Source organism: Leguminivora glycinivorella, chromosome 5 (assembly GCF_023078275.1).
Source record: "Leguminivora glycinivorella isolate SPB_JAAS2020 chromosome 5, LegGlyc_1.1, whole genome shotgun sequence".
In the NCBI taxonomy this organism is placed as follows: Eukaryota; Metazoa; Arthropoda; class Insecta; order Lepidoptera; family Tortricidae; genus Leguminivora; species Leguminivora glycinivorella.
In genome coordinates, this window is record NC_062975.1 from 25,036,635 (window position 1) to 25,064,268 (window position 27,634).

At 38.5% G+C, this 27,634-nt stretch overlaps 1 protein-coding gene across 3 annotated transcripts; it reads left to right on the forward strand.

The window, feature by feature from the left end:
- Window positions 1–91: 91 nt before the first annotated feature.
- On the forward strand, window positions 92–26,766 carry LOC125226292 (rap1 GTPase-GDP dissociation stimulator 1-B). 3 transcript variants are annotated; one of them, XM_048130230.1, is made up of 9 exons: window positions 92–240; window positions 320–1,069; window positions 2,832–2,999; window positions 3,511–3,693; window positions 5,496–5,658; window positions 6,201–6,298; window positions 7,746–7,906; window positions 12,069–12,237; window positions 26,614–26,755. In XM_048130230.1, exons 1-9 carry the CDS (start codon window positions 234–236, stop codon window positions 26,619–26,621), a joined length of 1,707 nt encoding a protein of 568 aa, XP_047986187.1. In that variant the 5' UTR covers window positions 92–233; the 3' UTR covers window positions 26,622–26,755. The 3 variants fall into 3 exon arrangements, with proteins under 3 accessions (XP_047986187.1, XP_047986188.1, XP_047986186.1); XM_048130231.1 differs by lacking the exon at window positions 7,746–7,906 and having other exon boundaries at window positions 26,614–26,766; XM_048130229.1 differs by lacking the exon at window positions 26,614–26,755 and having other exon boundaries at window positions 12,069–12,525.
- The last annotated feature ends 868 nt before the right edge of the window (window positions 26,767–27,634 follow it).

Genomic DNA, 27,634 nt, shown 5'->3' on the forward strand with positions numbered 1-27,634 from the left:
CAGCTTGTCACTTGCTTGTCATCGAATCGACATTACAATAGTTAACCAAAAGTAAAATACTCTTTAAAGCTGTCAAAACGCTAATCGCTTTTCGGTGGAAGTTAATTTTTACACTTTTAGGTTTTCTTCGGACTTTTCAGTATCGCTTTATTTCTAAAATTACAGATATGATTGCTCAGCATCTTCTGTAACCTTCTCTATACCAGAATTGTCTTTTTCATTAATATATCACCATGGACGGTATGTTACTTACACCAGTTTTAAATTTGCATGTTTGAGGTAAAAACCTTTATTAAATCTTATTATATTTTAATTACAGGCCCTTCTGCTAAGAAATCTAACTCGCTTGAAACGCTGGTTATACAAAATATAACAAACGTTAACGATTTGAAGGCAAAATTGAGCGATATCATCAAGCAGGGAAAAAACTACGATTACGATGTTTCAAATTGCCTTACAGCGTTATTAAAGAACAGTGACCACGAAATTGTGACATTGGCAGTGCAGGCGATCTCTGAGTTAGCGAAATGTGAAGATAAAAGGGAAACATTTGCTAAGAAAGATGTGATAGAACCTATAATGGACATACTAAGTAAGGATATAACTTTGGACAGACTTGAGCTTGTCAAGCAGTGCTGTCGAGCTCTCGGCAACCTGTGTTGTGACTGCGACACATCGCGGAAGCTAGTCCTTGACCACGGTGTCAACATACTAACAAAACTGCTTAAAACAACTTTGGACAACTCAAATTTAAGTGAAATTAAAATCTTTACATGCAAAACACTGTTGAATTATGCCATTGGTGGGCAACAGTTTACTGAGTCTCTAGTGGAGAGCGGTTTAATAGAGCTGATGCAGCGGATCCTGGCTGTGGAGTTGGCGGGAGAGGACATGGACGATGACCTGGTGTCCACAGTGCTGCTTATCCTCAGCGTGGTGAACGATAACACTCCGGAGTTTCTGTTCAGTGAGGAAGTGAACTTGTTGGTGCTAAGAGTGCTGCGGGAGACGGTTAACATGGAGATTTCTGAATTGTGCTTAGACCACTTGCTCTTGCAGGCTGAACATGGTAAGTTGTAAATTGTAATACTATTAAAATAACTTTTTACTTATACATATAAGTACAAGTCAATAAGTTCTTGATAAAAATGTTTTCATGATGTTATCAGGTAAGGCCAGTAACACAAGCATATTATTAAAGAGAATGTAGTCCTCAAAAGTGACATTTAACATACGAAAATGAACCCAGTTTTTGGTAAAAAAATGTTTGGAGTTATATCTACTTATGGATAGAGATATTTATTTTCAGTATTTATTTTCTTTCTTAGGCTAGGTATTTTTATAATATGATTATAAAAGTAAAATACAAAACCACATACAAAACAATACAAAATATATAAACACATTATAAATACCCTACATTGTATATTACTGACTCTGTAACTGTGTCACTTTTGTTTCCTTTATGTACAATAAAGCTTATACATACATACATACATTATAAAAAACCTAACCTAGGGTGCCGCCAGCAGCGGGGCAGGGCCCAAGCTGCCGGTGGTTAGGGCTGCAGAGAGAGGAACTGTCAAACTATCCACGCTGTGTCCAAGATCACCGCCTTCTGCATCTGGCCCTTGATCCAGCCACCTAGCGAGAGTCTCTTAAGATGTTGGTCGAGACTCTTCGCTATGAGACGGTTTGCTGAAACGACTATCGGAACAATGATCGTTGATTCAACATCCCACATGGCGGTTATCTCGTGAGCCAAGTCTAGGTACTTACTGGACTTGTCCTTCTCGGCTTTCACGAGATTCTCATCATGGGGGATGGTGATGTCAACGAGCACTGCCCGGCGTTGCGATCGATCTATTATCAGAATGTCAGGCTTATTGGCTACAATATTTATTTTATTATTATTATTTGTATGTCTTTTGTTTATCTCGGGACCATGGGGTCCCAGACATTTGGAAGGCGTGCGTGGGGCCGAAGCCAACAGCGCAGAGGCCCTTTAAGACAATTTAATCTAAAAGGTGATGTGACACCGACCGACGCACCTGCCTTGATCATATGGCCAGTGAAGGCAAGCCGGAGGGCGGGGCCTAACCGACTCTCAGGGGCGTGGGACCCAAGGGACGCCACTTCCCATTCAGCTCGCCACAAGCTGCCCTGGGGGTTGTTTATTATTATTATTATTTATTAATCAGGCAGGCAGTTGTAACAACTGACGAGGCAACTTTTCATAGAATCTCAAGAGACAAAAAAGTCACCAGTGGGCACACCTTTAATAAAATTGTCAAGAGCTTCCATTATATTGGTGAAGTTCAGTTTATAATTGAAGAAGTTTTGACACACATCATTCTTCAAAAAAGGAGTGTACAAGTTTCTAATGGGTCGGCAACGCGCATGTGACACCCCTTGAGTTGCAGGCGTCCATAGGTTACGGTGACCGCTTTCCGTCGACCGTATACCTGTTTGCCACCGACGTGGTATAAAAAAAAAAAGCATACAAATTTTCATTCACTCAAATTTGTTCCTTTTGTGCCAGTTTTTATGAATTGACTTTATCCTCGTAACGCCCACCATACAACATTTTTGCTAAGGAATTTTCATTCTAGTTGTACTTCAAATTGAGTTGAGTTTCATTTGTTCGAAAAATTTTAGAAACAAAAGAAATTATACTTTATTTGTTTACATGAAAGGTAAAATTCCATTGAAGCCAAATGTACATCTGATTGTACATTTGAATCAAGAGATCAAGAGGATATAGTGAATTGATTTGATAGTGACCCAACCCAAATGATGTTATAAATTATATTCAAAATTCACTTTCCCAGAGTCAGTAAAGACGCTCCTGGCCCGTCAAGAGTGCATACAACATGTGTGTTCCCGCCTGGAAGCTCTGCTGCGGAGGCAGGCTTCAAGAGAACTCCGGGCTTCGGACTCCGAGGTGGATGCGTTGGTCAAACAGGCCTGCGATCTATTAGTACTTGTTCTTACAGGAGGTTAGTGTGACTTTAGATGTATTTTATTTATTTATTTGACTTTGACGACCGGTCTGGCCTAGCGGGTAGTGACCTAGTGACCCTGCCTGCTGAGCCGCGGTCCTGGGTTCGAATCCCGGTTTGGGCATTTATTTGTGTGATGAGCACAGATATTTGTTCCTGAGTCATGGACGTTTTTCTATGTAAGTATTTGTATAAATATTATGTATATCGTTGTCTGAGTACCCACAACACAAGCCTTCTTGAGCTTACCGTGGGGCTCATTCAATCTGTGTAAGAAAGTCCTACAAAAAAGAAAGCAGGCAGGCAGTTGTAGTAACTGATAGTCTGTATCCAGTTGTCTGCAGAGGTTTCTGTCTGTCTGTGTCTGTGTGTGTCTGTGCCATCGTAGCTCCCAAACGGATGAACCAACTTTGATTTAGTTTTTTGTTTGAAAGCTGAATTAGTCGGGAGTGTTCTTAGCCATGTTTCATGAAAATCTGTCCACTATGTCGGGATTTTTTTTTTCCAGACGAAGCCATGCACCTCCTATACGACAGCGGGCACGGCGCTGTGTACGAGACCACGGTCCGGTGGCTCGAAGCCCCCAATCCGCACCTGCTGAGCGCGGCCGTACTTGCCATCGGCAACTTTGCTAGGCAGGACGATTACTGCGCCGCTATCATGGATACGCATATATTTGATAAGTTGCTCGGTAAGATTTAATGTAATGGTTCGGCATGAACGATCACCAGATATTTGATATCCGGTCTTAGGCACTGGTCCCACCGCGAGCTAGTAAACTATGAGCTATCGGCTATAAAAACTAACAAAAGACAATCACTCCCGTGCAAATAAAAGAGACACGGCGATGTTTATAGTTACTCGGCCAGCGGTGAGGTATTAATATCGCCGTGTCTCTTTTATTTGCACGGGAGTGATTATATTTTGTTTGTTTTTATAGCCGATAGCTCTTAGTTTATTAACTCGCGGTGGGACCAGTGCATTAAGTCTTTACATAAGTAGAATAAATTCCATAAATACAACGGATAGTGGTTTGGCCGGATACCGTATAACGAATATTCGGCAGGAGAGACCACCGGATATTCGGCATCCGGCCTTAGGTTTTTACTTTAAACCTAATTGGAATAAATTCGATGGCCGGACTGACTTGTACAGTCACCAGCAATAACATGTTACTCTTTGAAAGGCCGCAAAAATATGACACGCTTTTAAGGCCCTACACATACAGGGTGGCCCAAAAATACGTTGAGAAACGTTTGTATAATTATTTTTTTATGTTCTTACACGAATGATTGTCCTACACATTAAAATGTGAAACCTTAATAATTTTTGACCAATAAATCGAATTGTCTTCAAAATATCCTCCTTTGGCTTTGAAGTACAAACGCAAATATTAGAACAAAATATTAACGATATGCCGCTGCACCTCTAGTATGACTTTCGTCTAACTTAACAATAAACGGCTAGCCCGTTTTAAGATTGATTACAAAACTATCCATACTAATATTAAAAATGGGAAAGTGTATGTGTCTGTTTGTTTGTCCGTCTTTCACGGAAAAACGGAGCGGTGAATTGACGTGATTTTTTAAGTGGAGATAGTTGAAGGGACGGAGAGTGACATAGGCTAGTTTTTGTCTCTTTCTAACCCCCCACTTGCCTGAAATGGGGGATGGAAGTTTGTATTGAGCATTCCGCGATTTTCTAATTTAACGCGAGCGAGGCCGCGGGAAAAAGCTAGTAATTTATAGTTTTAAGTTAGGTGAATTTGCGTAAGTAGGCTGACGTATAGAGCCTATGAATCTGGAAAAATAGTTATTTGTTATACAAGGGGGCAAAGTTGTATTTTACCGCCGAGTATGGAATTGAAAAACGAGCAAGTGAAAGGATTCTATAGTCGAACCACGAGCGAAGGCGAGTGGTTCGAGAATAGAATCCTGAACTTGCGAGTTTTTTAACACACGAGTAGTAAAATACATTTGCACCCGAGTGTAACACAAAACTTTTCCCCTCACTATAGCGAGGAAACTACAACGCAAAAAATGCGTTTATCACTGCTTCCAGTAGTTCCACAGGTGGTAAATCATCTTTATTACTAGATTCACCCACTTTTATAAATTTTAAAGCAGTTATTTGACTTTATTCAAGGTCAAATTACTTTACCCACTAGTGGATAAAATGCGTTTTTACCCGCTGGTATTAAAGGACAAAACACGTGTTTCCGAGCTAGTGAGGGGAAAATGTCTTTAAACAATTAGTCTACATTGCAAACCTAGCTAAATGGACATGAATGCTGTTGAAATATCCATGGGGAATGTAGAAATATACAATATAGGGCCTATAATATATAGGCCCAAAAATATTTACGGTAACTTTGATATTTTGGTTTATTTCAACATTACCCCATTCTTCTGTCAACGTAATTTTGGGCCACCCTGTAAGACCGTGTCGCAATACATTTTGTACCATAGGAGGCTAAACTTTTCTTTGTTTCAGACATATTCGAGACACACCACAAACTCGGCCTGGAGCTGAAGCAAGGCGTCACACACTCCATCGACTTGGCCACGGCGACGAAAGTACAGCACGCGGCTTTGTCTGCGCTCAGGAACTTGACCGTCTCAGCCGCTAACAAAAAAGCCGCTGCTAGCAAGGGAAGGTAAGGCAGAGCAGTACATAATACCAACCCTCGTGGCCTAGGGTTTGTATTCTGTATGTAAAGTTGAAATTAAAAGAAGACCGAGATGAAGTATCTATTGAAGTAAAGTGCTTCAAGCATTCTGTCTACTTGGACACTAAGACAACACCTGGCTTTGTCTGCGCTTAGAAATTGAACCGTCTGGGCCGCAGAACTTCATAATTTGGGACTCTGTCTTGCAATTTGGTTCTAAGTATGTGTCTTAGACATCTCAGATGATAGGTATCCAGCTTTTTTATATCAAGTAGATACGTTTGAAAATTCTTCCTAGAATTTTTCTGTTTGGCTTTACAGAATTTGATCTTATCAAATTTTCCAAGAGAACGCTCTTGAACAAATTTTGTTGTAAATTTATTTTGCTCCACAAAAGCTACCTGCTAGATTTTTCTCAGAAGTGAAACTGCGACAGTCTACAGTAATAGAAAAAGGCTACTTTTGTAAACTGAGAAGGTACTCTTAAACTGGATAAGGTACAGCGGGTCAGAATTGTTTTTGTTTTTCAGAGCGGCGCCGGTGTTGCTAGGCGCCCTACCGAGCGTGGAAGACCACCACGTGGCCTACAAACTGATCGCTGCGCTCAGGATGCTGGTTGACGGACAAGGTACGATTCTTATTTTATATTAATGAATGAAGAAATAACCTAACCACAAAATTAAAATTTTGAAATAACCCCCGACCGCGACATAGTAGACCGATTTTCATGAAACATGGCTAAGAACACTCCCGACTAACTCAGCTTTTATACAAAAAAAAACTAAATCTTAATCGGTTCATCCGTTCGGGAGCTACGATGCCACAGACAGACAGACAAACACGTCAAACTTATTAACACCCCTTCGTTTTTGCGTCGGGGGTAAAAAAAGGGAATTAAATGATCAGCCGTTTTTAAAAGTGATCTGCAAAAAAAATCTGCCATTTAATCATTTGGGCAGTATACAAATAATAGGCCGGCAATAAAAAAAAATCAAGCTACAACTCGTGTTCAGCAAATAATTCACAAACGGTCAATAATTCACAAATAATCAATATTGATCTGCATTTCTGCTATGTTATCGGCTTAATAAATAGTTGATCTGCAAAATAATTATTTGGTCAGCAACATTTAAGAATTGGTCTGCACCAAAAAAAAATCGTTAAGCAGTTTAATTATGCAGTCTGCATATTAAAGGAACGGTCATCTGATTAAATAAGTTGGGTTACGTTTTATTTGATAAATCGGCAAAATGGCATGTGGAGCGAAATTAGCCCACGTGACACGATCGACGTGAATTGTGCGCGCGCATTTCATTCTATTTAGTAACAGCAGAACTCATTTATGGTCGATATCGGTCGGTCTAGAACTCAAAATTACCGCTTTTTAGGGTTCCGTAGTCAACTAGGAACCCTTATAGTTTCGCCATGTCTGTCTGTCCGTCCGTCCGTCCGTCCGTCCGTCCGTCCGTCCGTCCGTCCGTCCGTCCGTCCGTCCGTCCGTCCGTCCGTCCGTCCGTCCGTCCGTCCGTCCGTCCGTCCGTCCGTCCGCGGATAATATCAGTAACCGTAAGCACTAGAAAGTTGAAATTTGGTACCAATATGTATATCAATCACGCCAACAAAGTGCAAAAATAAAAAATGGAAAAAAATGTTTTTTTAGGGTGGCTCCTACATGTAAAGTGGGGGCTGATTTTTTTTTCATTCCAACCCCAACGTGTGATATATTGTTGGATAGGTATTTAAAAATGAAAAAGGGTTTACTAAAATCGTTTTTTGATAATATGAATATTTTCGGAAATAATCGCTTCTAAAGGAAAAAAAAGTGCGCCCCCCCCCCCTCTAACTTTTGAACCATAAGTTTGAAAAATATGAAAAAAATTACAAAAGTAGAACTTTATAAAGACTTTCTAGGAAAATTGTTTTGAACTTGATAGGTTCAGTAGTTTTTGAGAAAATTACGGAAAACTACGGAACCCTACACTGAGCGTGGCCCGACACGCTCTTGGCCGGTTTTTTATAGTTAATATCATTTTTATAAGTAAATTGAAATGAATAGAAGAATATGGTGTGGGCAGACGGTGTAGCGCGGCAGTTAGCTAGCGACCGGGCGGCGCTGGCGGGTGTTGCTCGCTGGGGCGCCAGCGAGCACGCGGGCGCGGCCGGCGAGGCGCCGCGCCTGCTCGCGTGGAGCGCCAAGCTGCTGCCGCAGCCGCAGCACTGGAGGAACTATGTCGAGGCGAGTACATAACTTTTTTTTTTAAATAATAAATGGGCTTACTCTTGGACACAGACTATAGTCATACTAGTTATGAAAAAAAAGCTGCACTTTTGGATGGAAGCAAGCCGCTTTGCATGGTAATGAAATTTTTATATCCTCGTAAAAAAATGTTTATAATGATGTCTATTACCTATGCATACTTTTAACTGTAAGAAAAATATAATGTTTCTGACTTTCAGGCTAAGGAATTTATAAGCGACCATATAAACAAACTAAGCCAACTTTGACAACTTCCATCTTAAAAACTACTGATTCGATTTCGATTCGGTTTTTAGTTAATAATCATGCATTTATTTGTCTTTAATTTTAAAAAATCATATATCGAAATTATACACCGTGTCTACCGTTTTTTGCGGTTATTCAGTGTGATACGAAAATTAAGGTATTTTTTTAAAAAATCTTACATTTTTTTTCAAATTTTTTTCAATATTTTTTTTTAAGTTACATAAAGCAATAACTTTCAAATGAAACATGTTTTGTCAAAATCGGACGACGTACAAAAAAATGAGATTTTTTTTTCGGTTTTCGTAACCGACTTCGCTACGCTCGTCGTTCTAAGGGATGAAATTATAATATCCTCGGAATTTTTAATTTTATTTTGATGTGTACTGTTACTATGTATTTTTCTGTGTCAGAAAAACATATTATTTCTGACTTTCTGGCAAAGGAATTTCAAAGTGGCCATATAAAGCGATCTTTCCCAACTTTGGCAACTTGTATCTTAAAAAAATGCTCATCTGATTTCGATGCGGTCTTGAGTTTTCAACTAAAAATTTATCTGTCTTCGATTAAAAAAAACTCGTATATCGACATTGTACATTTTGTCTGTCATTCTTTGAAGTTATTCAGTGCGAGACGTAAATTTACTTTTTTTATTTTTTTCTTACTTTTCTTTCAAATTTTTTTTCTTTGTATTTTTTTTAATTACACAAATCAATACCTTTCATTTGAGATACGTTTTGTCAAAATCGGACGATACAATAAAAAGATAGAATTTTTTTAATTTTCATAAAACACCTCGCTACGCTCGGCTTCCTAAGGGATGGAATTTCGATATCCTCGGAAAAAATCGTTTACTATGATGTCTACTATCACCATGCAAAGCGGCTTGCTTTCATCCAAAAGTGCAGCTTTTGGCCAAAAATTCTCCATAACAAGTATGACTACTAGCCAAAGGCAAAGACGTGGCCTACGATGGAATGAGCTCGCCCAGAAGATGCCTGTTCACTCTTGATTTTTACTTCATATTTTTATTATTTTTTCCCCTCACTAGCTCGGAAACACGTGTTTTGTCCTTTAATACCAGCGGGTAAAAACGCATTTTATCCACTAGTGGGTAAAGTAATTTGACTTTGAATAAAGTCTAATTAACTGCTTTAAAATTGATAAAAGTAGGTGAATCTAGTAATAAAGATGATTTAACACCTATGGAAATACTGGAAGCAGTGATAAACGCATTTTTTTCGTTGTAGTTTCCTCGCTATAGTGAAGGGAAAAGTTTTGTGTTACACTCGGGTGCAAATGTATTTTACTTCTCGTGTGTTAAAAAAACTCGCAACTATATTCAACTATAGAATCCTTTCATTTGCTCGTTTTTCAATTCCACACTCGGCGTTAAAATACAACTTTGCCCCCTTGTATAACAAATAACTATTCTACTCCCGAACTGTTGTTCGTAATTTCCAGGGTCGTGCATAGATCTTCAAAACCCTACATTAGGCCGGCAACAGACAGTCTTAAAAATTCATAATCTTAAAAAAGATTTGTATGCAGATTTGTCAGTGTTAGTTTGCATACAATCTTTTCTAAGATTATGAATTTTTAAGACTGTCTGTTGCCGGCCTAAAAGTCTATTCCCCTCAGCCAGCCCTCGCTGGCTTCCCGCGCACCCACGTAATAAATTGAAAAAGCATTGTTTGTCTGTAACTATGGCAACGCATTGTTATAACGTTACTGGGCGGGTGCCGGGGCGCCGGCGGGCGCAGATCATTCCTCATTTTCTCAAGGATGAAACTTTGGGTTAATGTAGAATTCGTATCGACGTTTAATGTCTGCATAGTACAGTCAAGTGTAAAAATATGGGTGTACACATCTTACTCAAAAATATGTCCTATAGCATCTTAGTCCGGTGTAATAAGAGCGTAGTACCATATTTATGAGACGATTATTTCAATACGTATTTTTGCACTTGACTACCTACCTGGTTCGACCCGTCGTCGACCAATCTTTTGCTATAAGGTTTTTTTTAAACGTTAACTTTTCTTATATTCTCAAGGCTGATTTTTATATATTATTTATTTTATTTTATTTATTTATTTATTTAATTCAAGCAGGCAGTTGAAAAAACAACTGATATGGCCTGTATCCTGATATCTTTTCCTAGGTTTATCTCATATTATTATGTTTGTCTAATTTGTTCTTAAAACTGTTGATGTTGGGTGCTGAGACTACTTCCTCTGGTAGCTTGTTCCAAGGCGTGACTACTCTGTTAGCAAAGAAGTGTCTATGTGGGTTGTTTGACATGCAGATTGTTAGAAAATACTGCTAGGAATTGATAATCATCATTTCCTAACCATTGGTCGCAGCTTGAGAAATTAGGGTAAGTTAGACAGACTATCAAGCGCCTGGTAAAAGTTACGGCCGGCGGAATTGATCTGGAAATCATGATTATCAAATTCTTACAGTATCTCCTATTCTTCTTCTAACTTAAAGGACCAGCCACGACATTGGTCTAAGCGCGACAGCGGTGAGCGGCAGCTATACGTACGAATGAAAAGTCCCATCGCTGTGTCTCGCTTCAATGTATGGCCGCCGCTCCCCGCTGTCGCGCTTAGACCAATGTCGTGGCTGAACCGTAAGAGCTGTGCTCTTGTCGGTGGAGCAATCTCCAACTCGTTCGGTTCTCTGCCAACTTCTTCACCTTCTGGTATAATTATGGTAGTGATAATTATTTTTATTTGTTTTTTTTTTTGTGGAAATCTCACCGACCTCATTTTACTAATATCTCGCCTACCTTATCTAATAAAATATTTTATATCTGCACTCAATGTACACCTCTCATGTTACTCGTAACTTATAATTTTTCCATTATATAAAAAAAGTCCGTTTGATGTTGTCTATACAATACAAGTTATAAAGGAAATCCTGTACACTAGCATAAGATAAAATTGCTTTGTATCGCTGTTGGTTTTCTCAATAAAATAAACAAATAAATTATGGTATCAGAAGGTACAGTCAACCAATTGGAACCGGAAAGAATTTTAGACACCTATTTTTTCTTTTTTCTCGTAAACGAAAAATGACGACGGTACAGTGCGTTGAAGTTTCGCGTGACGCTACGCCTAAGTAAAATTTTTACTTAGAAGTGACGTCACAAGCCCCCACTCCGGAACTTTGATGCTCTATATCTTTGTATTTTTTCATTAATTAGAAAAAGCGAAAAATATATGTGTTCAGTATTTTTAGACGATCTAACTAACGGACTAAATAGAATGCCATTTTTTTTAATGTACTCGTCATCCCTATTGACAATACCATATAAATATAAAAAGATCATTCCATTCCATACATTAAAATGCGACCGCCTAAGAACGCGCATACACTACACCACACATAGATGGCACCACAAAAAATGCCTTGTTGCCATCGATTATTTGTAGATTGGTGTCACTTTCGAGCCATAAATCTATGTCAAAAGTGACACTTAACGCCACCTACAAGTATAATCGAAAGCTACAAGACATTTTTTTTGTGGCGCCATCTATGTGTGGTGTAGTGTATGCGCATTTTAATGTATGGGATGGTATAATCTTCTCATATTTAATTTATGACTACAGACAGCATGAGACAGGGCCTAAATCGGGAGCTCCTGGATTCAGGTTGGCGTCGCCTAGCACCTAGCTAAATTGATCTGTGTAAGGTGTCTCCCAATATTTATTTATTACTAGGCTTCGCTCGCGTTAGAAAGAGACAAAAAGTAGCCTATGTCACTCTCTATCCCTCCAACTATCTCCACTTAAAAAATCACGACAATTCGTCTCTCCGTTTTGCCGTGAAGGACGGACAAACAAACAGACACACACACTTTCCCATTTATAATATTAGTATGGATTATTTACAGGTCGACGGCTGCCTATCCTGCCTAGTCAACATGCTGATTGCGTCCCACTCTGTCATGCAGAACGAAGCCATCCTCGCGCTCACTCTGCTCTCAATCCACTGCCTCAAGGACAAACCGGACATCGACATCGAAAACACCTTCATCGCCCGCCTCCTGAAGTCAGAAATAGGTAAGCACGTGTCCGTACTACTCGAGACTAACTGCGCGAAAATGCCCATTCAAGTTGTAGAGAATCTGCTGGCGTTCTTGGACGTGACTAGTAAAGTGAATCAGTTAGCGCTTGATTTTAAAGACGCTAAAGTCGGTGAAGGGCTGCTGAAGCTGATGGATGCGCGGAAGGATTTGAGCGATGATTTGAAAAGTTGCGTGTCGAACGTCATGGCGGCCCTGGCTGACAAGCAAACGTAAATAAGCATTTATTCGTTATACTCACGGATTTTGTTGACTGGCAGTGTTATTAAATATGGGTTTTGTTGATTGGAAGTGTTATTAAATATGATTTTAGACAAAATATTATGTAAGGTCAATACGGGCTACTAATGTGTGCTTGTAACATGTTATAATATTGTTACTACCACAGATGTCATATATACCATAGATCAAGCAAACGTATCTACTTAGCGTGTCAAATGAACTCAGTGAAATCCACTGAGTTGTCCGTCTTTACTCGCAGCTTGCAGCTTTCGGGCGTCAATTTTTGTAAGTTGAAGTCAACCAAAACATAAAAAATGCCTCGTTACGTGATATTCAATTGCAACAACACAAAAATTATGAACAATCAAGAGCCTGAGACATATTTAAAATTACAGGCAAGAATCAACTTCAGTACAAAATTTGACACGCTCGGCCCCTATACAAATATATGAATTTGTTTCTTCTATCTAAATTAAGTTCTGTGGTTACTACTTTGAAAAAATCTCGTAACTCACACAGCTTCTCAAAGTTGAAACACAGTAACCCCCTATGCACCTCCTATATAGTTACTATTACTACATTTGTATTTTCAAAGACAGAAGAAGATACGAGTTTTTTTCAAAGTTAGTGACGATATGTTTTGTGCTACGAGTAAATGTGTCACATGGAAATATGTACGTTTTAACATCCATATCGAATGTAGGACCGACATCCTATAGGTATAATTATGTGAGTGTGCACGGGAAAACGTCCCAATTTGACGACTGCTATAAAGCTTTGTCAGTTTATTCATATAAAGATACAAGTAAATCTCGTCTTAATGGTAACCGACAGAGGGACTGAAATCGTTCCTACATCCAATATCGGATCGGGTAATGCAAAAACGCTCTAAGTGCGTCTGACCTTTCTACTCATTGCCACAGCTCATTCAAAACCTTTTTTTCCAAAATAAATAAATTTAATGTATTTCCTACTCAGAATCACTAGCTCTTTCGATCCTACTAGGTAAAAGAAGCGCCCCAAATTTAATTTTTATACTTCGTTACCATTTTTCAAACACTTTGTACAGCGGTTACAAAGTGGAAATTATGCAAAATAATAGAAAATTTTGGGACCATTTTTTTGTCTCTTGTTTTTTGTCCTGAATGAAGAGGGCTCGGGATTCTACGTAGGAAAAACATAAAATATACCTACCTTATAAAAAATATTTTTGGTGAATCGCTCTCGCGATCGCGATCGAGGTCACACATTTTGATCATTGTTTAAACTGGCCAAAGTCTCACAGTACTCCGTATGGCATACTCGTATAAACCATACTGTTTTTACTATGCACGTGTTTATGCCGCAATTGACTATGGGTACATCCTTTGGGGTACCACTTGTTTCAAATGTCAGTGTTATTTTGCATTTTTCGAAGACTTGTGTGAAAGTAACAAGTAAGTTACCATGTCGAACTATTGTTTATTTATTGCTATTATTATTCTTGGTATAATTAGTTATTCTTGTTATACAAGTTGTAAGAAATCTAGTCATAATTATGGATTGTTTTATCTTGAGAATGATTTTCTGAAATATATTAGTGGACACGGCACTTGATATAAATTTTATAAAGTAAAGTTTTGTAGTTCACGTGTTAAGGTATTTCGAGTAACTTTTTTGTTTAGATACATTAACCCTTAAATGCATAGTGTATATATGCTTCATGTATTTTTGACTGTATTGACGGCATGCCAAAAGTCAAATTTGATTAAATCTTTGTCAAGTCCATGCATTTAAGGGTTAAAGTAGACTTCGAATTTGAAATACATTCACTTTTATTACACATTAATAGAACATATTCTAAAACTTGATCTATGACACTTTTTAATATGCATTGTAATGTAACAAGTATTTTATAAGATAAGACAAAGAACAATTTACTCGTAAGGATAGAGGTAAATTACCATTCCACTTTACTATGCACATAGGTACATATTAAATATTACTGTAATTTAACTTCAAACCCAATTTTTAATGTTTAAAATAGTTCTGCTTTATAGTGTAATTATAATATATAAATTATATTTTAATTTACGAGTTGATGTAACTTAAAATAAATACTGCTTTTTACGAAAAATCTTGTCAAGAAAAGATAAGTATCCTTGTGAGACCCAACGTGCATTATAAAATACATTCCATTTGGATATTAACAATAATTCAAGTTCAAATATTTAATTTTCAATTTAGAAACCTAATTTTAATTTAAAAAATTAAAAATACCTAGTAAAAAATTGCACAGTGGGCTTTGCGAGCTTAAAAAAACATGCAACAGTATATATAATTAAATCACATGACACGTCTAATTCATGAAAGTTTTGAGTTGCAGCAACTCTGTAAAAAAAATGTACATTTAATAAAAAGGTACAAAATATTGAGCTTATAATCTGAATATTGTACATATAAGCATAAAAGTGTAGACTTTTCTAAAAAAACCGACGATCCCTTTTTAATACATATTCGATACTGTCAACCGGGGTGATTAGAGCTGGCCAAGGTGAATAGAGACAACGTTTTGTACAATAATAATAACAGGCCTTTGCATCTATAACAGATTATTCAAGCAGCATCCTTGCGACACAAGTTCGTGGCTGTATACTTGTATAGCCCAATTCGAGAGAGGATCCCTCGTCCGCACACACGGCAAATGTAAGCTCCCCCACATGGGCGGGGGTTAAAGACCTACTCTTGACGCCTATCGAATGAAGCGGACTCGTTAACCTCAATCCGGCTGGGAGAGGTTGCAGATGCAAAGAGACCGGTTGGACGGCCAATGCTGCGCTTTAAAGATTGCGTGAAGCGTTACATGGTCACATTTGATATTCCATGCAACCAGTAGCAGCGACTGGCCGAAGACCGACCCACGTGGCGCCGTGTTGTCCATGACGGTCAATCCAAGCACGACAATGCCTGGTTCTCCTTGAATGAATAGGGTATAGGCATGATGAAAACGACTATCTTTTACGGGCAATTTAAACGCGGCCATTTTGGTGCGCTCGATCGAGTCTTATCTGACGTCACACGTACGCCCGTACATACGAGTGGGAGCGAAAAAAGAATAACATGATTTACATGAGTAACATGACGTCACGTTGCGTTTTGACAATTTGTGCGGGAATTCAAAAATCCCACTTTATTTAATTTCACTATTAAATTACTAAAAATTTCAAAAGTATTTTGTGAACGTATGTTTTTTAGCTATAAAGCTTAAAAATTTTAAAAAATGTGCCATTTTGGAGTTACGTGCATATTACAATTGTGGCATATTGCAATTTAAATATAATTTACTTACCGAAAATCAAACGTCTTCAGTGCGTGACAGAGTGGCTCTGATTGTCACAAATACACGTAATCTTACGGGCATGTCCAACACTAATGCGAGTGGCCGCCTTTGGAACTAATGTGACACCACCACTTACCATCAGGTGTGATCGTGGTCAAACATCTACCTATTCATACTAAAAAAAAATACAATTCAAAATGGAAATGCCGACAAAATGGGGGCATCACCAGTCGTGCACTTGGCAAATAAGTGTAAGTAACGCGCGAAATCTCTAATCGCTAATTCTATTTGTTAAGATATTTTCAGGTATTAACATTTTAAGTCATATCCCTACTCACCCCAGTCAGCTCTATTCACCCCGGTCGAACTTTTTTTTATTAAAGTCAGCACGCTAAGCGTTGATAACTTAGTACATTAACCCGTCGATTCCTATCTCGTTCGCTCCTGTATAATTATATTGCTCTCTTGCTTGCAATGGCATTGACCGTTGGGATTATGAGCTAATTAACAATATGTTCGAAGAGGAAAAAGTTTTTTTTAATATAAAATACTGTACAAAATCAGAGTTGCACAGTACAGCGACTCGTAAATTTAAGTATGAAGAACCATACAAATCGACAGCAATACAGATAAAATACTCAAAGTACAATATTATTAAATAATGCATTGTATTTCTATTGGCAAAGATTCATTTATTGTATAAGATGTAGAAGAAAATATTAACTACATACATATAATTACATCAAACTGAACGAAATATTATGATTCAAAATCATCATTTGAAAGTCAATTCTACCAGGTAGCTTGGGCATCAAGTTAAAATTTGTATGAAATTACTTTGCACTCTTGTGGATAAAATGCAACTTTGTCATTAGTTTTTGTGTGGTGAAAAATAATGTGCCGTTCTGATGTTCTCAAGTACATTTTAAATAACTACTGAACGTCACATACTCATATGCCATACCAATTCGAGGGCCACTGCTTTACATCTTACTACAATAAATATATCTTTGTCTACAATAAATATATCTAATTAAGTCGGCTTTATATGGCACTTTTTCAATTAATATTGCATTATATAGTGATACACTTAATTGATTAGTATTAAGAATAGTGGCTATTGAAAGCGAAATAAAATGATTGTATTAAAACTACTGCTTAGGGCGAGCAACGACCAAATAAGTTAGGTACAGACACATAATCTACACGTATACAAACAACAGTGTACCTGAACTAGATATGCAACGGATAGTGGCCCCATAATCGGCTGACAAGTCTTCCGGATATCCGGTATCGGCCGCCGAAATTTCCGGTCTACAGTTTTTACCATTTTTTACATTAAGGAAATTCGTCGCGAATGCAAAGCATACCTTAGGAAAGTCGTTGCTTAGTTTTAAAGACTACACAAAGAGGAACATTTTTCATAAATTCATATTGACCACCAACACTGGGAGAGGGTCGCAGAGCAACGAACGGAGTGTCGCAAATGCGTTGTGGAGGGTCGCAGAATTTGTGATGAGACAGTTTGCTGCACTTGCTGGTAAGAGACAGAAGCGAGGCGTTTCAACTTCTCTTGCCAGTCCTGCGGTAGACTATGACGGTCTCGCATCAGTCTATTAAGTCACCAAAAAAGTTGCCTTTCGAATGGTACACCGTAAACCGTCTGCAATAGACGTTAAGGCCAATGAGATGAAAGAAATTCCATGGCGCACGGGCGCGAAAGTTGCTGCAGGTTGCAAGGTGTTTCGAATCGACTCGAAGTTGTAGGCACTTTGAGTATGTTAGGCACTTTCAGACAGATAGGTGTCACTCAGTGTCAAAAGTGCCTGGCATCCGTTGGCTCGTCGGGTCGATGACATCCGAAAAATTGCGGGTCACAACTGGATGAGACTAGCCCTGGACCGGGAGGAGTGGCGTACTAGAAGAGAGGCCTATGCTCAGCAGTGGGCGATAAAGGGCTGATATGATTGTCTTTTTTTTATACCACATCGGTGGCAAACAGGTATACGGTCCGCCTGATGGAAAGCGGTCACGGTAACCTATGGACGCCTGCAACTAAAGGGGTGTCCCGTGCGCGTTGCGGACCCATTAGAAACTTGTACACTCCTGTCTTGAAGAACTCCATACTGTAGTTCATCGGGAATACCTCGGCAGGGAGCTCATTCCACGGCCGGAGCGTCCGCGGGAGGAAATTCCTCTGAAACCGCACGGTACGCGACCATTTAGGTTGCAAGGTAAAAAAAAATTAAACTGTTTATTTCTATAAATAATTACAAATAACATGTTTTTTCTTAACTACTAATCTTAACTAATAAAGATTTGAAGAGGTGTGTGGATGAGCTCCCTGTCGATGGCGAGTCTATTTCATTCGTGCCAGTTTTCGTGAAACAATCTGTGTAGGTGCATATGTATATAGATAATCAAATTTACTAAACATATTGTGTCTTTTTGCCTAGCTTAATATTGGTGGGTGATCAGCCTTAAGATAATATTTAGTAAATTTTGTGTATTCGTGTTAAGATTTAGAAATCCCAATAGTGCACTTATAGGTTGAAACGAAGCTTTGATATACACTAGTTATTTAATAACTTAGTCTTTAACTATTAATTATAATATTTAAACGGTTTTGCGCACCATTAATATTAGTCCAAAAGTGTAGTGAGACATTAAATTGTACGCAATAATTTAATGAGTGAACATTTTCATGCGAAATTGTTGCCATGTTTTTGTTTTATTACATTAAAAATGTGACAGTTACGAAGATAGTGGCGCCCTCTTCTATGTTTTCAAATGTTGTCGCGCTGTAGATGGTTCAATACAGATATATTGTATCAGCAAGTAAAAGAAAATATTAAGGCAATATGTGGCACTTATACACACAGTGAACCACAGAGGAACTTAGAAATACTATGCCCTAAACAGTTTTTTGAATTTTTCCCTGCAGATTCGTTTTATCGAGGTTCCTCTGCAAATTGTAAGTCTACTCATAAATTAAATATAACAAGATCATACCATCCCATACATTAAAATGCGACCGCCTAAGACCGCGCTTACACTCCACCACACATAGATGGCGCCACAAAAAAAATGACTTGTAGCTTTCGATTATACTTGTAGATGGCGTTAAGTGTCACTTTTGACATAGATTTACGGCTCGGAATTGACACTTAATGCCAATCTTTAAATAATCGGTGGCAACAAGGCATTTTTTGTGGCGCCATCTATGTGTGGTGGAGTGTAAGCGCGTTCGTAGGCGGTCGCATTTTAATGTATGGGATGGTATGATCTTGTTATATTTAATTTATGGTCTACTTTAATTTCAGTTACGTCACAATGATTAGGCACACTGACATTTTATCCCGCCAGGCGGCGCCTGTGCAAATGCCTAGGCACGACACTGTCATTCATATGTGAGAGAGAGAAAAAACATATCATCTTCTCGCTCTCACGTATGAAATTCTTTATCTGTGCAATGCAAGTGCAATGGACTAATAGGGTGGCGCCATCTGTCATAACCTTTTAGTGTGCCTCCTGTCTTCTTAAAAATTAGTTTTTTTAACCGACTTCCAAATCGCAAAAGGAGTTTATCAATTCCTCTAAAGCCTGTCTAGAGGGCGCTGTTATTTTAATGTATGCGGTGACAGTTCGGAAAAGTATGAAGAAAATAGTTCTAATGAAATTCCGCAAGATGGCGCGTAGTCATATACATGTATTTCTGGTCATGTTTTCATGTTTTTTTTTTTTTTTAACCTGATTTTAATTTTTGGCAGATATGTAGGTACATATGTCTCATTTTACCAAAACCTAGTTCTGATGATGAGATCCTGGAGATTTTGTATTTCCATCACATAATCAAAGCTTTACATTAAACACGTAAAATAATTAACAGTGTTCGGTTTTTTGGATTCACCCTCGCGGGATATCAAGTAAAAAAGTTAATATTGATACGACGAAATTATCTCTAAGGAATTTTTTACTCTTACATGGCAACCAGTTGAGACAAAAACTTCGATTATGAAATCGCATGTTATAAGTAAGGCCTATTACGTTATGTACTATTTTTAGTTTAAGAGATTTTGTATTTCCATCACATAATCAAAGCTTTACATTAAACACGTAAAATAATTAACAGTGTTCGGTTTTTTGGATTCACCCTCGCGGGATATCAAGTAAAAAAGTTAATATTGATACGACGAAATTATCTCTAAGGAATTTTTTACTCTTACATGGCAACCAGTTGAGACAAAAACTTCGATTATGAAATCGCATGTTATAAGTAAGGCCTATTACGTTATGTACTATTTTTAGTTTAAGTTTATAATGTTAATGTTGTTGCTTTATATTTTTGGTTGAGCAATAAAATCATTTGGCATTGTGGACATTGTACATATTTTTTTGCCTTTTCTAACAACATTAAGCCCGGATTCCCGGGGCATATCCATACTAACATAATGATTGAGGTCGTTCACCCCATATCGAATCCAAAAAAACCGATCACTGATAATTAATTAGCCTCTCCAAAAAATTTGGAATTTTTCCTAAAAATTATTTATTGTTAGATGACTGGACCAAGCGCAAATTCATTGGAAATTATAAAATTGGGAATAGGTGCATTGTTATACCTAAAGCCGTGGCTTGCGTGGGCGACGGTCGCGCGATGGTCGCGCGACGGCGATGCGACGCATACGAAATCAAACCTTATCGATATGGAAGTATGAGATGCGACGGCGACGGTCGCGCGACCGTCGCCCACGCAAGACACGGCGTTAAATCTAGAAAACCCGCTGGAATAAAAACCATTCAGAAATTACTCATTCGTTTCATTTACTCTCAGCCCAGCATACTACAATTATATTTTTTACATTTGACTTTTAGAATACCGAAGGGCATATTATATACGACCTTCAAGAATAGACCCTACAGTCCCTACACCCATCTTTAGGACCGGCAAAGAGGGCTCAGCAATCGCTTACCTACCATCAGGCGACCTGTTTGCTCATTTGCCTTCTGTAACATAGTATATGCATATGCGTTATCCCGGCATTCACCGCGGCTCATGGGAGCCTGGGCTCTGCTTTGAGAACTAATCCCAAGATTTGGCGTAGGCGCTAGTTTTACGAAAGCGACTGTCTGGAATTGGTCCCTTCTTGTCTCAGGCGAAAAAAACAAGATATTTTTCAAGACTGAATCAAAGACGACGTTCGAAGCTAGCCAGACTTAACATTATACATCAAAATATTGCAGGACTAAGAAATAATACTGACATGTTAATTATTAATATAAATGACTTGTATAAAAAACAAGTTTCTCCAAGCCAAGCCAAGCTCCATGCAAGAGAACAATCTCACTCCTAACGGCCCAGCCACGACATTGGTCTAAGCGCGACAGCGGTGAGCGGCAGCCATACGTGCGAATGAAAAGTCCCATCGCTGTGTCTCGCTCCAATGTATGGCCGCCGCTCACCGCTGTCGTGGCTGAGCCGTAAGGATGCCGAAGACCGGGCGAAGTGGAGAAGTCTGAGCAGGGAACGTAGCCGAATGGCACAAACGCTCACGAAACGAAACGCTCGTAGATATCTATCTCTATCGTTCGTGCGTATTGGCGCGACAGAGCCAGACTGTCTTTCGCGGCGTTTCGTTTTCGTTTCGCGTCGCAGAAATGCCTTTCGGCTACGGCACCAGGAAAGCGGACCCTGGCGCTAGGCTGGGAAAACGGTATACTGTTCGTCGGTCGACTCGTTAATTTTTCGTCTGGTTCCTAAATTTGTACGATTCTGCTTTCGTCCGCCATTCTTCATTCGTCAACTTAGTCTGCAGTACTGATGTGCCGACGGAAAGTTTTCAAAATTCTGAAATGTTCATATAGGTAGGAAAAGTTCGGAAACTTTCTATACTTTGTATGGACAATTGTATGGATGGAAACTTTCCATTTCATAAATGTAAATTCCCTTTATATTTCGTGAAAGTTTCATGAATTTTTCAAGACATTTAAGATTTTTTTGGAAAGTTTCCGCAACTTGCACATCCTTAGTCTGCAGTCATTATCGTCTTTGACCGTAAAGAGTTGTTGGCCTTTTTCTTATTTCGACTCAATCGTTTTTCGTCATTTCGTATTTGGTCGTAGTCTAAATTTGTACCGACCTAAGACTGCGAAAAAACACGAAAAACGTAGATTTAACAGCGAACATACCGGAAGGAGATTATGACGAATGAAGAACGAGACGGATTAAGATAAAGATGAACAACGAAATTGACCGTAGTTGAGAAAAATTATAGACGACGACGGTACAGTCAGCCAAGAAAGTGGTTTACTACTTTTCGACTGTATTTCAAACACGAAAAGTATGGTAGTAAACCACTTTTTTGGCTGACTGTAGGAACCTGTAAAACATCGATGTACGATTACCGTGCAAAGTGGGAAATCGTGGATTACTTATTACTAACTCCCTTCAGCCATGTCTTAATTTATCGCCACTCGCTTCCGTCTTTACCCGTACTTGTATCGTAATTAACTAATTTACATATTTGAACTTGAATACGTATCACTATTTGAACAATGATTACTTGTGAACTACGAACTTTTGTTAGAGGTACATGTGGGTGTTTCTGATATTTTATTTTACAACTTCGGCCAAATTCAAATTACTAAATAACGAAACGAAAGCTTCACTTTTCACACTGGAGATATATATATCCGATCCATTATACCATTAGGTACATTATGTATACCCGGGTATTTGGGTACCCGGGTCTGATCGGAAGGAGGGGAGGTAATTGTTATTTTCATGACACCAACTGGTAAAGGCTCTCTTGAGTCTTCGAACGGTGTGGTGAAAAATTGTGCCTTGAAACCTTCGCAACGCTCAAGATTCCACTTTTTATATTGGAATATTTCGCTAGTTCGGGTATCAATATTTGCACGTGCAGTATACCTACAACAACTTTGCCCCCTTGTAGATAAATTAATAGTTATTTGTTATACAAGGGGGCAAAGTTGTATTTTAACACACGAGAAGTAAAATACATTTGCACCCGAGTGTAACACAAAACTTTTCCCCTCACTATAGCGAGGAAACTACAACGCAAAAAATGCGTTTATCACTGCTTCCAGTAGTTCCACAGGTGGTAAATACTACTACTTACTAGATTCACCTACTTTTATCAATTTTAAAACAGTTAATTTGACTTTATTCAAGGTCAAATTAATTTACCCACTAGTGGATAAAATGCGTTTTTACCCGCTGGTATTAAAGGACAAAACACGTGTTTCCGAGCTAGTGAGGGGGAAATTACTTTATAGTATAGTATATTAGTAATTGTTTTACATGGGACAAAGTTGCGGGAGTAGGCGAAAGACTACATTTTTAATTTATAGTACGGTTTTGGGTGCCATATCTTTACTTATGCATAAAAGCGATTTTGGCTATATACTTGACAATTGACATCTAGAAGGTGGGGTTTTAAACAAGGGTTTTATACAAGGGGGCGAAGTTGTATTTTAACGCCGAGTGTGGAATTGAAAAACGAGCAAGTGAAAGAATTCTATAGTTAAACCGCGAGCGAAGCGAGTGGTTCGAGAATAGAATCCTGAACTTAGCGAGTTTTTCAATACACGAGAAGTAATAGTTATTTGTTTTACAAGGGGGCAAAGTTGTTGTTTAACCGCACGTGCCAATATTGATACCCGAGCAAGCGAATGATTCCAATATTGAACCGCGAGCGTAGCGAGTGGTTCAAAAAGTGGAATCTTGAGCGTTGCGAGGGTTTCAAGGCACGTAGGTTAAACAAACTTTGCTACCGAGTGAAACACAAAATTTTTCACCACACCAACACCAACAAAATACTTGAAAATACTGACTATAAAACATCAAACTAAATCAAGTCCATCAATCTATTCAATATTTTTGATTCAAAATCATCATTTATAGGTAAATTCTACCAGTCAGCTTTAGATATCGAGTTAAAATTTGTATGAAATTACTTTGCACTCTTGTGGATAAAATGCAATTTTGTTATCTGTTTTCGAATAGCAAAGTAAGCCTTTACCAGTTGGTGTGGTGAAAAATACATTTACACCCGTGTGTAACACAAAACTTTTCCCCTCACTACAGCGAGGAAACTAGAACGCAAAAAATGCGTTTATCACTGCTTCCAGTAGTTCTACAGGTGGTAAATCATCTTCATTACCTACTAAATTCACCTACTTTTGTCAATTTTAAAACAGTTTATTTGACTATGTTCAAAGTCAAATTACTTTACCCACTAGTGGATAAAATGCGTTTTTACCCGCTGGCATTAAAGAATAAAACACGTATTTCCGAGCTAGTGAGGGGAAAAGAAATTTTGCACGATCCTGTAAATGACGAATAAAAGAGGGTATAAAATATACCGGGTGTGGTGTCCCTAAAGACAACGCCAAAATGAAAAGGGATGACTTTTTCCTCGGTTCCTGAGGGTCACGACCACATGAGGTCGTTATTTTGCGCACCAAAGCTCTCCATTGAGTACGGTTTCTGCAGTCCTAATAATAGGCGCCTGTGTGTCAATACCTGGCAGGTTTTCTTAACGCTGTCGACCCAGCGGGCTGGTGAATGGCCACTCCCCGTCCTCTATCCATGGTCCTCCAACCATAGTACGTTTCTCAAGGTTTTCCGGCTCCCGTCTGGCCACGTGTCCAAAGTCGTACAGGATTCGCTAGAGGCAAAAATCAGACAAGCGGCAGTGAATTTTAAGTTCCGCCAGGATCGACGCATTGGTTCGGCGCGCCGTCCGTGGAATAGGCAACATCTTGCGCCAACACCACATCCCAAATGCGTCGATTTTGCTTCGAGTACTCTCCTTCAGAGTCCAGGGTTGCGAATGCGAACCATACGAATATAGAAAAGACCGGGGTACGCATTGACAATGAAAAGAGATGATAGGACATCTCAAGCGAATTTGACCTTAATGAAAATGTAATGGTTTTTGAGTTATTGGCCGTTTATACTCGTGGTTAATAAAACGTAAAGAAAAAAAATCCACATTGCGCTTTTGATTCACCCAAGTAGCTATTTATCCGCGTTCATTGTTTACGATACACGAAATATGTTACTATGTATCATTACTAATGTACTCTCAGTACAAGCGATACTGATTTCGGTTCGTTTGAACAAGATTACTTTTAGTACGCTTGCGAAGCCGAGGGAAAAGCTAGTGCGGTAAGTAAAACTCATTCAAGTTTACATCATTTTTAATAGTTATTTGTTATACAAGGGGGCAAAGAGTCTAACACAAAACTTTTCCCCTCACTATAGCGAGGAAACTACAACGCAAAAAATGCGTTTATCACTGCTTCCAGTAGTTCCACAGGTAGTAAATCATCTTTATTACTAGATTCACCTACTTTTATCAATTTTAAAGCAGTTAATTTGACTTTATTCAAGGTCAAATTACTTTACCCACTAATGGATAAAATGCGTTTTTACCCGCTGGTATTAAAGGACAAAACACGTGTTTCCGAGCTAGTGAGGGGAAAAAATTATTTAATAGGTACATGAACTCACGTCTCTTAGCATCTTTCCTAAGAAATCGTCCTGATATTTTTTTTAGTACCTAAGCTTTAAGCTTGCACCCAAATCCCCGAATTAAATGAATTTAATGAAACGTAAAACTTAAGCAGCTCTATAACCGTTTCATAAAGTACAATGCTGTCAGTGTTTTGAAACTAGTTTTAGATACTTATTTTTAAGAACTTGTTTTTTTTGTCCATTAGTCACTTTTCCGAAATTTGCACTAAACATTTGGCGGTAATTTAAACTTTTATAAAGCCAGCCCAAAATGAGTAGGTATCCAATCCCAAAAGACGTTTTGACCCACCATGCCAAAGACGTGGCCCACACATGGTCTCGAGCAATATTATTTTCCCCTCACCAGCTCGGAAACACGTGTTTTGTCCTTTAATACCAGCGGGTAAAAACGCATTTTATCCACTAGTGGGTAAAGTAATTTGACCTTGAATAAAGTCAAATTAACTGCTTTAAGATTGATAAAAGTAGGTGAATCTAGTAATAAAGATGATTTACCACCTGTGGAACTACTGAAAGCAGTGATAAACGCATTTTTTGCGTTGTAGTTTCCTCGCTATAGTGAGGGGAAAAGTTTTGTGTTACACTCGGGTGCAAATGTATTTTACTTCTCGTGTGTTAAAAAACTCGCAAGTTCAGGATTCTATTCTCGAACCACTCGCTTCGCTCGTGGTTCAACTATAGAATCCTTTCACTTGCTCGTTTTTCAATTCCACACTCGGCGTTAAAATACAACTTTGCCCCCTTGTATAACAAATAACTATTCCTTTATTCATTTTAATTCTTAGGCTAGGATTTTTTTATAATATGATTATAAAAGTAAAATACAAAACCACAAACAAAACAATACAAAATATATAAACACATTATAAAAAACCTAACCTAGGGTGCCGCCAGCAGCGGGGCAGGGCCCAAGCTGCCGGTGGTTAGGGCTGCAGAGAGAGGAACCGTCGGACTATCCGCGCTGTGTCCAAGATCACCGCCTTCTGCATCTGACCCTTGATCCAACCACCTAGCGAGAGTCTCTCGAGATGTTGGTCGAGACTCTTCGTCGAACATAATAATATTATTATTATTATGCTGAGGCGGGACCCTTTCATTTCGTTTATCATGAATACATGCTTTGTACTGCATTGCATTGTATTGTATTGTTTTTGTTGTGTTTTTAACTATCAAATCATATAATACCCTGTAGATAGGTTAGGAAATGTGTTAAGCAAGCCCTCTCTCAGTAACAGTGAACATTACAGGTCATTGAGCTCAAACTCCTAGCGCAAACCTCGGCATGTTGTGGTGGGTCCTCCTCGTGAGCGCGGTGGCCCTGGCGGTCTACCGGCGCCACCGGCAGCGGCGAGGGTTCCACCAGGTCTACGCCAAGTACCCGCTGGGGAAACCCAGCTACCCTCTCATTGGACATGGGTACATATTTAGGGGCACAGATGAAGGTAAATTTCTTAAGTACCTAACTACCTATTCATTTTGGGTGTAATAAAAATGTCATATTAAAATTACAGACTACCACGAAAATAATTGTTGAAACTAGCGCTAAGTAGGTATACCTATTCATTTAAAGATATTGATATGTCTATATAAATGAAACACACACGTCCGGTCAGTTAAACATTTATTGCGAGACTGGGTGGCCTGCAGAGAGCGCACCGCGACATAACAGTAAACAAGTATATAGGTACATACATTACACTACTCTCTTCTAAAACTTAAGTGACTACGCACCCATAATGGACGACGTCCCAATCATGGAATATTTACATTTTGTAGTTATTATATTTTATTTGTTTATATCTGTGTTGTGTTCTGTTAAAATAACGACAACCAAAATGTTCGTAAATTTCTAGTAGGAACCTCATATTCTTTTGAGAAAATAAATGTCTTTAACCCGATATCTTAAAATATTAACCTATATAATATGAATTTGGTCAGTTATATTCAATAATTACGTTATTAATTTATTTATGTAAGTATAACAAACTGTTAATATTTTGATATTTTTAGACCGAATGAACTCACTGATAAACCTAGGGACTGTATCACTGCAACATGGCGGTCTTGGTTGTTTTTGGCTGGCTTCTAAACTATACGTTGGTAAGAATACATCAATTAACCTTACATTGTTTTGCTTCGATGTTTTGTGATTTAAACATGTTTTTTTTAATATTAGAAAAGGAGTAAGGCTTGATAATTAACGTTTCAAATAAAAATTCACTTAATTCTCTATGGTTGCCAGTAATCACAGACCCTGAGGCGCTGGAG

Bases quoted from the DNA above. Each gene is read 5' to 3' on its own strand.
- LOC125226292 (XM_048130229.1), top strand. The intron at 5,659-6,200 runs GTAAGGCAGAGC...TTTGTTTTTCAG, and splicing joins GCCGCTGCTAGCAAGGGAAG to AGCGGCGCCGGTGTTGCTAG. The intron at 7,907-12,068 runs GCGAGTACATAA...GATTATTTACAG, and splicing joins ACTGGAGGAACTATGTCGAG to GTCGACGGCTGCCTATCCTG.